The sequence below is a fragment of the Sesamum indicum genome, linkage group LG13 (genome assembly GCF_026168435.1).
Source record: "Sesamum indicum cultivar Baizhima isolate 11 linkage group LG13, ASM2616843v1, whole genome shotgun sequence".
NCBI lineage: Eukaryota > Viridiplantae > Streptophyta > Magnoliopsida > Lamiales > Pedaliaceae > Sesamum > Sesamum indicum.
In genome coordinates, this window is record NC_142669.1 from 9,107,330 (window position 1) to 9,123,067 (window position 15,738).

Below are 15,738 nucleotides of genomic sequence, written 5' to 3' on the forward strand. Positions count from 1 at the left end.
AGTAATTATATAATTACATAAATATTAATAAATTAAACAATACATTAATTCAATAGATAAACTCACATTACAATAATTTATTTTATGAAACGAACATACCGCATTTATGTAGAATAAGCGTAACTTTTGATTCAAAATACAATTTATGCATAAGTTACGGCTACATTCCTTGATCCATGAGGTATTTACAAACTGTCCGTACTTTTTAAAAATTACACATATGCCCACCAATAATATTAACATTATTTACACAAATCACTCCTCCTTTTTAAATAATTACACATATACACTTTAAAAATATTATCATCATTGCACAAACTACCTTTATTTTTCTACTGTCATGGATTGTTTTTATAATTACACAAAAATAAGATAAAAACGGTTCATATAGATAGAGCAGTAGATGAGTGTGAATCTATCCTACAATTTATATTCCCCAAGTAAACTTTTCCAAATATGTACAATCAGCATAACTTTTGATTCATTTGAATTCCGGAATTCATATACAAAATTGGGAAGATTAAGAAAGAAAATTTCACTACCCTACACTGAGGTCGCAAGACCAGAGGAAGTGTACTGAATCCTACCTATCTCAAGCAGAAGCTCTGCTACTCACAAGTATGGTTGTGATTCTCAATCCTATAAAGCTGAAGAGTTTATGTTAAAATTAAAAACAGAAAATCAGAAACAAAACCAAGAAGAAATACAAATAAAAAAATCTGAGAGAAGGGGGAGAGTGAATCATTTAAACATCAATAGAGTCGGCTGTGCTGTCCACAGATTCTACTCTTCGGTGTTCAGGAATTGGGCTCGGACGTGTTAGTTGGTCCATGTTGACGATTACCTCGCCTGCTCTGGGAGTCGAGGAACTACTCGGATGGTACCGAATGTGTCTGGATTTAAGAATTCTTGAGAGCACCTGGACAATGTCCCTCATCGATGGCCTTCTTCTAGCAACACGATTGACACATTTGTGTGCAAGAGTGGCCACCTCATCAAGTTCTTCAACGTCGTATTTCCCATCAAGACGAGGATCGACTATTTCTTCCCATCCGACTTTTGCTTCAGTATTCATGGCCGCCTATGATAATCAGTTAACCAGATTTGTCGTTCAGACAAGCCCAACAAAATGAATAAAGCAGCAGATAGAGGACTAGGGATCACTCCTCTAGATATCTCAAAGCAAGATTGCGATTCAAATTTAGACTAAAGGAAGAACTTACTAGCTCAACGTACTCCATGAGACCCTGGAGAGGATTTCTTCCTGCAATGAGTTCAAACAGAAGCACCCCGTAGCTGTAAACATCACTTTTCTTTGTGAATGACCGTGTCGATACATATTCAGGATCAAGATATCCAAAAGTCCCTCGAACATTGGACACTTGTTTGGTAACCATCTCTTCCCTTGATAGCCCAAAGTCAGCTACCTGCAGAATAGCCACATGTACAGTATGAACATCTAATAAAACTAATTTCCATTTAATAGACACTTAAAATGTTGTGCACCCTTTGCGTATCTTTTTCAGAAGAAAAAAGAATATATGGATACCCAGTGCAGACTTACCCTGGCTCTCATGGAATGGTCCAACAAAATATTGGATGATTTAATGTCACGATGAATCACCGAGGGAACAGCCTGTAGGTAATTGTAGAAGGGTACAGAAGTGAAAGAACATAAGCATATGAATGAATGAGGGGATGAAACACAGCCAAAGTTATGAACAACCACATATGCATAGAAGAATACTTTTAGTGTGTGTAAGAATGAAATTGTACTTACTCCATCATGAAGATATTCCAAGCCCCTAGCCACATCAAGAGCTATTTGAACCCGTAACTTCCAATTCAATGGATCAAGATTTTCATCTAAAAACACACACAAAAAGAGAAACAAGAAGAGGTAATGAATGAAAGCTATGAAGAAAATAAGGAAAACAGTGAACAGAATAAAAATTCCAGAGAGAAACTGCATTCTTAAACTTATTCAATTGATAACTGACACGTTTATGTTTTTTCAATAAGTTACATGTTCAGGCAATAAATTTGACTGTATGCCCCCAAGAATATGGATAAGAAGCTCAGTTGCCAGGAATCACAAGTTTAACACAAAACAGATACCATTGCAAACCAGCAATTACAATTTTTTTCTGAAGTTGGTGACCGAAGTGACAGCATTGGCCATAAACTACGAAAGTCAAAATGGAAAACCGATCATGCCATTATACAAAATAATACTTTTGAGTATCACACCCATCTAAAACCTGTATTTAGTCATCTTGGTTTTGATTTGTCCACCTTTGCCTCATAGCCTTCAACAGACCTCAGTGCGATATATTCTCATCAGAATAATGTTGACTTACCAGACACGAAATGAGAGGGATACAAGAAGAGATGAAATGTCAAATCCTCCTTTAGAAATAGAATAATGTAAGCAACTGCTTGATATCAAATGCAGATAACTACAATGCTTTACAAGCATTCAAACTTATGCCATCTGGATCCCAGATTCTGGAACCATGTTTATCAGAGAGGCAACAGCATAGGACTAAGTTCAAGTCTTAATTCCCGCCTTCCTTACAAATCATCTTCTACTATCCTCCGGTTTCCAACAACCACACTCCCCGATTAAAATAGCTGATATTAGCCTTAAGCTGGGGAATACTATAAAGTAGGTTCTAGTTTCAATTCCATTAAAATGTAAGATAGATAAGCATTAAACAGTCGCATCTCAAGTCATATAGAAATCAGCACATGGACACAACAAGAGATGCACCATGACATGTTTATCAAATACAATTGACTTAGGCACAGCCATGGATACAAAATATTGCATGCATATAGGCTTACACCCATATTGGAGTATACCACTAGATTCAAGAAGTTGCCGTTTCTCCAATTAAAAGTTCTGCAGATAGGTATAGCTAACTTACTGTAAAGATGAGAAGCCAAACTCCCTCTGCTCATGTAGACGTATATAAGCATATGCTGGTTCTTCTCTGCACAGTATCCAACCAAATTCACAAGGTTCCTGTGATGTAACCTTCCTAATAACATAACCTGAGAGAAAACAGAGGAAAAGGAAATTACATCCGCAATGAATTTAATCATAAAGCTTTCAATCAAGCATTGTACATTTACTGTTTGCAAAACAACAATAAGCGCACAAAAGTACATAATTATCTTAAGCACAAATACAGAAATTTTCCTTTTCCCTCAATACTCTTGCTTTTTCACAGCCACCCTATTATATATAAATTTTGTTAGTTTAGACATCTTTTGCCCACATGAAATGAGGAATTTTTCATGATTCTTTTTCAATGTTCTCATTTATCCCTTTTCATTTTAAAGCAAAGCTGGGGCTATGAAAGTTTTGAAATTTATTTCAATAGAATAATGATAAAAGGGACTAATAGCATAACATTCTACACCGCCAATCCACCTCGTAATTATCGCCCAACATTTGGGGTGCTGGGCATGCAACACGAGGAAGCATGTGTTAGGCACGTATAAGCTTGTGAGTATATAAAACCAGCCCAATGGTCTACATAAAAGGCATATAAGTAAGCCAATCGAGGAAGACCATTAAGTTGATTTCAGTGAACAAGTAAGAGCACAGGCCTACTGTCAGATATGTTAGTTATTAAAACGAAGTACCTCTGTTTGGAACTCTTTCTCCCCCTGCTTTGAATCAGTTGCAAGCACTTTAACAGCAACAGTTTCACCACTCGACATCTGAGCTTTGAAAACAGGACCATATGCCCCTTGACCAATCAATGTGGTAAAATTACAGGTCGCTTTCTGCAGGTCCCTGCTCATGCATCAACCAAAACTATATCATTATGAGAATAGGCTATAAGAATGAGATGCACCTATGCATGAGCATTTTACTCCCATAAACCTGTATTCCGAGAGAATAGCAAGTATTACTCAACATACATATCTAATGACCATATACGTGATTTCTGATCCCAAAGTTCCTTATATATCAGAAGACAGTAGGAATCTGATGTTCAGGCCCATCAACATCCTAAGCCTGTGGTCTATAAGGAGATGCTCCAGCAAACTTGCATACTCTTACCAATTAAAGTAATCGATGAGCCTTAACAGCACTTTTTGGTTGAAACCATAAACTTTTCCACCCAGAAGCAAGCAATGATTTCACCTTGTGGGCGCAGAGCGCAGGTAGCAAGTGCACTATACTATTTAGCATGTGTGTGCTTTTCTCCTCAAGTAAATTTCATGTTAACTACCAGAAGATTTTTCTCAAGTTTTGAGCATCTTTAATGCAACTTGGAGTAATCTCAATGTGGAAAAGAAAAATAGTCTCCTAGTTGTGCCTACGGCACAAGTCATCTAAGCTAAATGGATTTTCCCACTAATTGCCAAGATCCTGTGTCTAACGAAATTTCACAAACTTCCCAGGATAATGAAACATAAATTAATTCTGCAATTCCTCCTATGCATGTTCAATTTTAACAAAGAGACACTTCCAAGCATATGATATTAAAACAAACAGCCACCCGTTAGATAGAGTTCGTGTAAGCCAAATTAGAAAGTGGCTTCAGCTTAAGAGCATCCGCAGAAAAAAAAACGTACTTGTAAGAGTACTCCAATATCCCTGATGCAGAAACCAAACTGGCCTTCTTCAGTCCCCCTAGCCACAACGGCAAACCAATTTGTATTGTTGACCTGGGTGATTCAGTCCCAACCGATGAGTCCGACAATATCGTACAAGAATCAGCCCCATTTGCACGAATAGGGATGGCGGCAGTCCTTCTAGAACTGCTATTTCCTATCTGGGAATGCTTCCTATGGTACCTAAAGCAAAAAAATGCAGCTATAGCCAAAGCCACACCGATCACCACTCCAACTGATAACCCAATTATCAAGCCTGTTGACTCCTCTCTCATCTCTTTCTTTCCAGTCGCACTATATTATCTACTAATGTATTTATCCATATACCTACACATATAAAAGTAAGAAAAATCAACTCATGAGCTCAATTCACTAGTAATCCAAAACAAATAGATATCCATGAAAATCTCAAATATCATTAACCTTCAAATAAGCATCTCGGAAAGATTTTTCTCTCTTAAGGACAGATAAAAGGAATTTAAAGATAGAATGGTTTATGTATCACTCCATGCTTATGAATTGAGCTAAAAATGAAACAACGAGCTGAACTGTTCCTGATAACAATAACCACACAGTAGACGAAGTGTATGAACTCGGGGTCTAAAGATTTAAAAAATCTGAAAATCCACAAACAACGACGAGAAAAAATCAGCAAACAACAGCGAAATGCATAGACCGGGGAATTATATAAGTTTCGGTCAAACTATCCATTTGAGTTGCCAAAACAGTAAAAGTCAAATTTCTCTCTCGATGTTGTCATCATCAAACTGAAAAACACATCACCCTGGAAACTCAAAAAACAAGCCCGAAGGCCAACTCGAGATCAAGAAACAAGCAAAGCAGAAGAACCCAGATCAAACTTTCCTCGATACCCACAAAAAGAAAAAGAAAAAAAGAGAAACCCCACAAAAAAAAGTTGCCAAAAATATCGAACAGGAAAGACATACAACGAGTAAACTCACAGTAGCAGAATTCGAAAATGCAACGTAGTGAGTGACGAACCTATTCAACTACCTTCTTTGCTGAATGTTGACTGGCCAAAAGCCGACGGCGGCAGCAGTTACTGATATTCTTCTCTTTTTCCCTCTCCGTGTCGTATGTGCGTTGCAAGAAAACAGAGAAATGGGCGCCAAGGACGGGAGGAGCAGGAAGGAATCAGGTGCGAGAGCGAACACAAAGAGTATATCCCTTGCTTGAATTTCGCTGATTTCCGAACTTTTCTCTGACAGTGCAAAAGGCGAAGATCATTTCTTCCGCCAGCGAAGAACAAAATCAACGACGAGTGTCTAAAGCGCAGGAGGGAGGAATTCTTTCTTTTCTCTACGATTTCGCTGGTTGTCCGTCGCCGGAGTGAAAATGGCAATGCGCGTCAAAATATGAACTTGGAAATTATGAATCCCCAAAATGCCCTCTGAGAATATAATAATGCCAGTTGTCGCCTCTGCCTCTGCTCTTCGATTTTTAAAATTTAATGCTGTATTTAAGAGGGAATGTGGGTCGCCCAAAGTGTGTTCAATTGTATGTGTAATGTACATTTTCGTGATTTCAGCCATTTCTCATAGTACCTTTTCTTTTTAATTATTTTCGTATGTTGCATTTAATTAATATAATTAGTGGTCGGAATCGAATTATTTAAATTTCTATTATTTTTATTTAATTATATCAAAAAATAAAAATAAAATAAATAAATTATCATAAGTAATATTTTTTTAATAATTTCGACAATTTTTAATATTGATGATAATTGGAAAAGCAAAATAAAAAAGATAAAAATAAAATTAACTGGCAAAGAATGTGAGACTCCAGAACGAAAAGCTTCGGATTCGACTGTAAAAGACTAGTGGTATACAGGGCAAATAGTCAGTGACGTCTAATGCGTGTAAAAATGTAAAATTGGTACGGGTTTCAATAAATTTGGATTATCATTTTGAATTTGGGTCAATGAACGTGTGATCTTAATATATGAAACCTCTAAAACATTACATTAGTACTCTAAAACTCAAATTAATATTAAATTTGATAAAAAATAAAATAAAAAGTAAAAAAAAATGTAATAAGAAATTAAAATATGGTGATCAAATTATAAGAAGAAACACACAAGTTAAAGAGAGAGTGCTCGATGAGTATTAATAAAAATGCTCAGAGATTTGGAGAGTATCCCCCGGTTGAGGGAAAAATTTTATATTGATAAAGGGCTGCCCTGTCTGCTGAGGGTCTCATACTTTTATCTCTATTTTCGGGAAAGAGGATGAGGGCAATTGGATGAGTTGTAATCCGACCTTATCTGTTGTTATACATGTCCATAATTGTGTATCTTTCAATTATGGGAGACCCCTTGTTAGTAGGGAATTTTAACCGCTAGGAGTCAAAGACTCCAGGAAGACTTTCCTTATGAGCAATATCTTTAAGATTTACATGACCCATCATGGCGGATGACTGGGAAGCTAGTCGTTTGCCATGTGGAGATGGCCAAATGTGAGCATTTGGGTTGATTCTCATTCTTAGATTGTATTTACGAGTCGAGTTCAAGGGCGTCTTAGGAGACCTCCTAGACCATTGAGGCATACTTCAGGGGTTATGAGTCTTACTGTTCTTTCTGGGTTGGGCCTCTTTAAGCCATATGTATCAATGTCTGATTTAATTATCGAAATTGAGTATTATGATTTTAAGGTTACGATTCGAACTCCATCGATAAATGAAGATAATGTCTACTTTAATAGTAGTTGTTGATTATATATAGTTTTCTGATATTAATAATTAATATATAATTATTATAGTTGGTGATTGTCTTTAGATATATGATAATTGTAATCGATTTATTCAACAAATAATAAATTATTATTTTTACTTTAAAAAAAAAAGTATACATGGCACATAAATGTACGTGCATAGTTAATATTAAGTTTTAAAATTATTTATTTATTTTAAATATATATTAATTGAAAAGAGAAATAAAAGAATGAAGTTATGAGGAATTATTGGATGATTAATCTCTAAAGTTTTTCATCAATCTTTAAATAATTACACTACCCTTCTCTGAGATTTGATGTAATTACATGTAAACTTTCTATAGTTTAAAAAATTACATCTAATACCTCTAAGGTTTGTTTTTATGTAACAAATAGGACCCTCCATAAGTCAAAACTTTACTAGATTTATTGATATTAACAAAAATACTGAATAAAAAATTATATTTATTCTCAATTAACTTATTACTGATTTATTGTAGGTCAAATAAATTTTTTTCGCTTATAACAACGAAAATATACCTAATCTCATGCATTGACATCTGAATATGTATAAGAGTAACTTGATCATAGAAAGATTTATTTGACCTGCAATAAATCAATAGTAAGTCAATCAAAAGTAAATATAAATTTTTATCCCGTTTTTTGTTAGTATCAGCAAATTCGATGAATTTTGACTGACGGATAACTTATTTATTAGACGAAAGCAAACTTAAAAAATACTAGATATAATTTTTTAAATTATAACTATTTATGTACAGTCATACCAAATCTAAAAAAATAAGAGCATAATTATTGTTTAACTTTTTGATAATTGGAGGATTGATAGTAAGGATACACAGATAGAGATTAAAGTTTGATACTTTATAGGAAAAAGGAAAAGGAGAAAGAGATTTGAAGAAATGAGCTGTAATGGAGTATCATCAAAGCTCTTCACCATTCTTATCTTTTTTCTTTTTTCCTTTTCTTATTTATTAATTTATTGTTAAAAATAAATTTAAAAATATATTTTTTGAATTGTTTAATTTTGCTGATTTGACCTCAAAACCCTCACAATTTTTGCATCTTAATCACTTATTCAGTATTCTAAAATTAAGCACTTCTGAAAAAAATATAAGTTTTTTTAATTTTATTTAGATTTTATTTCAATTTTTAATTAAAGGCGTGTGTTTTTAATTTTGTTTAGATTTTCGTATGAAATGAGAATACATTTGAATTAATTAACGTGATCGTATTTCATATTGAACTGTGGTATTAAATCGATATATCTTCAATAAAAATACGTCCAAATAAATATATTTTTATTTTAATTATCGTTTCAAAAACTGAAAATTAGCTAACATAAATAAATCAAACTAAGAATTTTTTAAAAAATAAAACATTTCATGAATGTACTTGGAGAGGATACCATCATATAAATATTAGGTTTGAATTTTGGGACATTGATTGATTGATGTGTTAATGTTAATTATATGGTAATGGAAGTAATCAACTGTTAACCTAATTCAACTGCATTTTCAGTATTAAATGGAAAAATTTGCACACAATGTGATATCCTCAAGTTCTAAATCTTTGAGGGTGAAAGCATTGACTATAGATAATGTCAGGTGGATTTTTTTTTTAAATTATCATTAATAAAAAAAAATATGGTGATAATATTAAAATAATTATTGCTAATGATAAGTATTCAAGTGATAATTTTTTTTTTCATAATTTGATTTTTCATAATATTATCTGATTAGGGAAAAACACAATTTTAGTTCATTGATTACAGCACTAGAAAAAAATTGATTTTTCGCTATATTATAAATAACCACGGCTTAAAGTCGTGGTAAATCAATACTACTAACCATGATTAAATAAAATCAAAGCAAAAACTTAAATTTTTACCATGGTTAATCAATATTCGCCATGGTTTTTAGTCATACCCAAAACATTTGTCATGATTTAAGCAATGGTTAGGGTTTTGTCCATACTTGCAAAAACAATGGCTAGTGGTCGTTGCCAAATCGTAGTTGATTTGTATTTTCGACGATTTTCTTCTTTTAACTATAGTAATTAACCGTAGTCGAAAATCATATTTTTTCTAGTGTAGGGTGGCGGCACATTCAGTCCTTTCCAATTTAAAAACTATCATTGGGGACTATAAATTTTAAAAAAATGGCAAATTTACTTCAAATTTCGCACATGACCTAATTAATTTGAGGGTTTTCTTAAATATTTTTGGCCGTTTTTGCTGACTTGATATGAGGATTATAAGAGAAACGAGCATCTGCTTGTTCTATAACTATATGAGGTCGCATATTTAGTTCAAATGTTATTAGAAAAAAAAATGTAATACTAACAAAACTGGCCGAAAATTAAAAAAATCCCAAATTAAAGGGATACGTATCAAACGTGTGCTAATTTTGGGAAAATTTATCATTTTCTAATGCATGAACTAAATGTGCTGATTCTTTTTTTTTTAAATTATAGTCATCAATTTACAAAATCAAAATTGAAGAGAACAAAAAAAGTCATCCAGCAAAGTTATAAGACTAAAATTATATTTTTTTTTCCTACTAAATGTTAGTAGTCAGCAACGAATTTATATATAATTGTTTTTATGACTTATTACAACTAGTAGCAAAAAATTTATACGATTTTGTCGTTGATGAAATTATAAAATTATTATCGCTTACTACAGCCCTTTTTAATGATAATTTTAATATTGTCACTAACGTTGTATTTTATATATATATAGCAAAATTAGTTAATATCATATTCCTATTTTGATTATATATAAAGTACATGTACAAGAATATTCTTTTATATACAGAACTGCAGATTCAATATATATGTATATATAAAGAGTGTATCTAAATATAATATCGATTTATAATTAGTAAAAATGAGAAAATATATATGTTATACATAGTTCAAAATTCCAAAAAAAATAGAATTAATATGACATAGGTAAAGTTGGGCGGACAAAAAATAATGTTCGGCATTTAAAACAAATAAATAATTATATTTATATACTTTTATTCATATTCATTATTTTTTGTGTTTTTAAAAATATATATTATATTTATCTGATTATATACGCACAAATACTGAATGACCAATTGCTAGTATTAAAAAATAATATAGAGTTGAAATGGTTGATTTTCTTAGTGTGGAGCAATCTGCAACAGTAGAGATTTGTTTAAGACGTGGAGGGAGGTCAATGGTCATTACCCATTTCAAGAATTATTATGAAAACACAATTTTCCGATTATTTATATTTTATGTTTCTGTTACTTTATTAATAAAATCAGAGGTAAATTAAAATAATTTTATTTTAAATTTGATATAATTATGAATATTCTTTTAAAGTTTTTTTAAATTACTAATATTTACTGATTTTAGTGGTCGTCTAACAATTAGCCCATTCCATTAGGTTTCTATCCTTTTTGTTATGGTGAACTGACTAAAATGCTCGTATGGACTAAAAACTATAATTTTATTTATTTTTAATTTTTTTTATTAACTAAGAGGACAATTTTTTTTGATAATTTTTTAAAAATTTTCATCAACCCCGTCAGGTTTTCTTTCTAATTTTTTATTTTTATTAAAAAGGAAAAAAAATACAGTTTGGGTTTAATTGACAATTTCATACCTGCATCAAATAATACATAATTTCATCAAACATCAAGGGATATTTGTAATTTTTCAAACAACGAGGGAGTATTTCGTCTTGAGGGCTAGTGATGCTTAAAAATAGTGCTTTTCTGGCCCATATTATTAATAGAAAACTGGAAATTGAAATGGAATAAATGTCTTTTCAAGATAAAATATGAAAAAGAATACAAACAATCCCTTTGAGATATTATCAATAAAGAAATTATACCCCACATATATATATAAGGCAATTTACCTCTCTGTATTTTTTAAATGCAACAATTTATATTTTTATATTTTTTAGAATAAAACAATTTATCTCCAAATAGATAAATTGCTTCATTTTAAAAAGCAAATGAAAGTAAATTACTTTTTTTTTTTTTTACATAAATGAACAATTTACTCATTTACAATATTATAAAAGAGTAAATTACTGTTCACCCTAAAATAGTAAATTAGAAAGAGCTTATCTCAAAATGACTATGCACAAATACACACATTGATTGGTATTTTTACTAAGATATGAGAGAGAGAGAGATTCGTCGTTCCTGATCCTACTTCACCTTAATTGTTATTTGAATAAGTAAAAATTCTGTCTTGGTCCAAGTGGGGATCGCATTTCTCTTCTGCATGTCCATGAAGTTTTAAAAAATCCAAACATATCAGAGATAGATAGAGAGGTAGGAATTTCTCGAACAAACCACACTCCTTTGTATACGTCAAGAGTCCATTAATAAAAAGGAGTAAGCAAAGCTTGAACCCAATTCCTATGGTAAGGAAATGGGGGAATTGTTATTTGTGTTTGCTCCCAAAAGAGGAGACCAACAGCCTCAATTGCTCTTAGACCATTACACTTTAAAAATTGAAAAAAAGTGCAACGGCCACGGGAAAAAGGGGAACTGTAGAGACAAATGCAGAGGCTGTTGCAATTTTCAACTCAAAAATTGCCTAAATTATTTTTCACTCACAACATATTTTCAATTATTTCCACTTATTTAAAAAAAAGAATCCTGAAAAGGCATCCATCCAATTACAACCTCTTTTGACATTTTGTTTATTTTTATGTTTCGAGTGAAACAAATGACGATGAGATTAATAATTTTATCGTCATGATAAAAGAGATATAACTATTTTAAAATGTGATGTGAACTGCACCAATCAATCCATTGAATTGGCATAATGTGAAAGAAAATTAACGGAGTGGCCCAACCCAATCCCATCTCCCTTAGGTCCAAATGTTTGTGGGCTCATGCGCCTTTGCCACAAACAAAATATTAGGCTCAAATGCTTTGTTTTGTTAGTATTGTGAACTATTAAATTCAAATATAGGCCAACTTCGGTAAATAGATGGACTCAATATTTATTGTTTGTTTGGGAAAAATGTAAGGTTCATTTAAAAAAGGGGGAACAATTACACTCTTTTTTTTTTGAGTTACGGTGTAATTATACATAAATTTTTTATAATTTGAAAAATTACATATAGTATTCTTGATTTTTTTTTGGTTTAATTAATAAGTTCAGTCGTTAGTCAAAATTTACCGAATTTATTGATATTAACTAAAAAAATGGATAAAGATCAAGATTTACCCCCAATTGATTTATTACTAATTTATTACAGGTCAAATAAATCTTCTTATGATCAAATTGCCCTCATACATCCTCACACATTAATGCATGTGAAGAGGTATATTTTCATTGTTACAAAGATTGTTTGTCGAAAAATATTTGTTTGACCTGCAATAAGTCAATCGAGATTCGAGGGTAAATATCAAGTTTCATCCTTTTTTTTTTGTATTAATATAAGCAAATTCAGTGAATTTTCACTAATGAGAGACCTATTTGTTAAAATCAAAAGTATTAGATGTAATTATTATTATTATTATTTTTTTTTTTAAGAACAAGATCTTCTAGAAATTGTTGCAGTGTGGTGCGTGTGGTGCAGTCAGATTACAGTGCATACCCTGGGTTTGAGATTTGAGTGTGGGGCCGGGGACGATGATATTCGATTGAGTGGATCAAAATGAACGGTGGGATCACCTTCAAATTTTTATAATCTATCCCATTGAGAGCGATGTTTGGACCTTCATGTTCCTGCTGATCTCATCTCCCTCTCGCTAAACAATCTCAGTTCAGATTATTTATATCTTTTATTCTGCAGTACGTTTGTATAATAATAATATCCACGTTTTTTTATTAGTGAATATATAATTTTTTAAAAAATAAAAATAATTTTATATAAATGATGCCGATTTTTTTGATAGATGCACACGTAATTAATCTAAAAAATAAGAATAATTTATATACATGTAATATAAATCAGGAGTGTAGATATAACTATCCTTAAAATAAATTAGAACGAGGTAGATCACAATTAAAATAACACTGAGCAAACTCCAATTATAATTTTTTAATACTTAAATTAATAAAGTTGGTATTAACCATCAAAACAGTTCGAAAATTCGAATATCAACAAATTCAATGACAAAATATACCCAACATTTGGGAGATTGTGTATTTTATAATGAGGGTCGAAGCGTACGTCCAAATGAGATCTATTTATTGAGTGATGATACTATCATTACATCGCAGTAATTTGACAATTTTCATAAGTAATTCCCCTATAACTAGACCCATGATTTCAGGATTAAATGCAATTTATCCCTTTGTGATATAAGAAAATGAGTAAAAAGAATTTCTACAAAAAAAAACGAATAAGCAAATTATGTACTTTATGTGTTTTGAAAAATGAAGTAAATTACCCACCTCTCGTCTTAACCATTTATCGGATGATAATTTGCTTCATTTTTTAAAATATGTAATTTGCTAGTTCGTTTTTCATAGAAATTCTTTTTATTTGTATTACAGATGAGTAAATTACATTTTTCTCTGATGTTATAATAATGGGATCTCGACATTATTATTTAAACTATACATGATCACCTAAATTTTGGTTTAAAACAAATGAAATTAAGCATATTGCACATGTATCAATAATCAATTAGTATCGTGATTAATTAAAAAGAAACACGTGCAATTAGAGCCCAAAGTCTTTCTTTAAGCTTTCACGTGGACGGTCGACGTATTCCGCACACTCACGTATAAATATATGATTATATATATATATATATATATATATATATAATTAAGTGACAAAATTAAAGTCTCACGATTATATCGTGATAAGTTTAGATTTGATTAATTGTATGTCTTTATTTATTTTAAAAACATTTTGTTAATTTATTTAGGTGTTAATTATTAATAAATGATTATTATATTATATGAGTAACTAATAGGTTGGTTGTTGTAAATTATTATTTATAATTAAAAATCATAATTTAATGATATATGTAATTAATGGGGGTTAATTTCTAAGATCTTTATAATCAAATATTAAAATTCAAATTAAGAGTCATCGAAGCTGATGTCTCGTGACGTTAGAGGCCATGGACTCAAACCCCACTTTATGTGTGGGATGTTGTTTATACTGTAATAATAGGCATTGATTTGATTTAATGTATTTGGTATTATTGATTGTAGTATGACTGTCATAATAAATTGTTAGATATTAATTTTCGATAAAAATTATTGTAACGAATTTATTTTTAATTAATAATTTACTTAAAAAAAAATGAACGGTCTTAATTTAGTACGATCAAATCAATAATGGAGGTGAAAATCCATCTGTCGAATCAAAAGTCGCCATCAAGAGTTGGAGTGACGAAGCACGCTTTTAAAAGCAGAAAGAACCGATTCTTGGCATTTACCGCCTTTTCATACTAAGAAGGGAGATATGGTAAGTAGGATAGTAGATGAACTGGAGAAGAGATAAGATACATCGCACTTTGATTTCTTGATAAAATGAACCTTTACCTTACCATTCTCAATTTGCCTTTTCAACTCATCTCTTGCCTATTATTTCTCAATTACTTAGGAGGCATGCACGAATCTGTTTCATTCTGTCCATTTTAATATGACTTCTGTCCAACTGATAAATTAATATTTTTGTTCGAAGGCTGTCGATTTTTTATTTGATTTGTCCGATTGAACAATTAATATCAAGATATTCAGTCGGAACTCAATGTAAGCTTTTCACGAAAGTTATCTTAAGTGTAACACTTTTTAACAAAAGCGCACTTTAATAACCCCAAATGTAACGCACCCTCCATAATTATAACCCTTCCTTGCAAATTTAATAAAAAACTGATATATGTAATAATTATGTAGCTATAATTCCTGACTCAAAACGTAAGAAAAAATAGTGTATGAATAATAATAATAAAATAATATATATTTAACCATACGTATATTAAACTCAATATTCAATATCTTTTAATTATTGAGATCATTTAAAATTAATATGAAAAAGCAATATACTCGTGATCAAATTAAAAAGATTTAATAATATCAATTTAGGTATGCACGTGCTTAAGATGTCCAACTTACATCCTATTTTATTTAAAATTACAGCAACTGCTTTTCGAAACTTTAGGAAAAAATAAATAAATAATATGTTTCTGTATTGGAATATTTCTGATTCGTCCGTTTTTTTTTTCCATTTTAAAATAAAATATTTAAAGTGGTTTGGTTATATTTTATAATTTTAAATAATAAAATAATAATAATGATTGTTTTTGAGTGGTTTGTTGGGAGTTCCAAGAATCAGTACTATGGGGACTGAGTCAGTCGCAGCGTGTCGCGACGTTCAGTCAAAGTA

The 15,738-nt window shown here is 31.2% G+C and overlaps 1 protein-coding gene across 3 annotated transcripts; it reads right to left on the minus strand.

The window, feature by feature from the left end:
* Positions 1-457: 457 nt before the first annotated feature.
* On the minus strand, positions 458-5,787 carry CRLK1 (Protein kinase superfamily protein). 3 transcript variants are annotated; one of them, XM_011099636.3, is made up of 8 exons: positions 5,650-5,787; positions 4,597-4,962; positions 3,655-3,808; positions 2,931-3,057; positions 1,781-1,866; positions 1,565-1,636; positions 1,224-1,427; positions 458-1,081 (listed from the first exon to the last, which is right to left on the minus strand). In XM_011099636.3, the coding sequence occupies exons 2-8, from the start codon at positions 4,908-4,910 to the stop codon at positions 746-748; spliced, it is 1,293 nt and encodes a 430-aa protein (XP_011097938.1). In that variant the 5' UTR covers positions 4,911-4,962; positions 5,650-5,787; the 3' UTR covers positions 458-745. The 3 variants fall into 3 exon arrangements, with proteins under 3 accessions (XP_011097938.1, XP_011097937.1, XP_011097939.1); XM_011099635.3 differs by having other exon boundaries at positions 5,638-5,776; XM_011099637.3 differs by lacking the exon at positions 5,650-5,787 and adding an exon at positions 5,059-5,373.
* Positions 5,788-15,738: the final 9,951 nt, after the last annotated feature.

Coding starts and splice junctions, on each gene's coding strand:
- CRLK1 (XM_011099636.3), bottom strand. CDS start 4,910: ATGAGAGAGGAGTCAACAGGCTTGATAATTGGGTTATCAGTTGGAGTG. Junction 3,809..4,596: donor ATATTGGAGTACTCTTACAA/GTACGTTTTTTT, acceptor ATGCATGAGCAG/GGACCTGCAGAAAGCGACCT. Junction 1,637..1,780: donor TGGAATATCTTCATGATGGA/GTAAGTACAATT, acceptor AATTACCTACAG/GCTGTTCCCTCGGTGATTCA.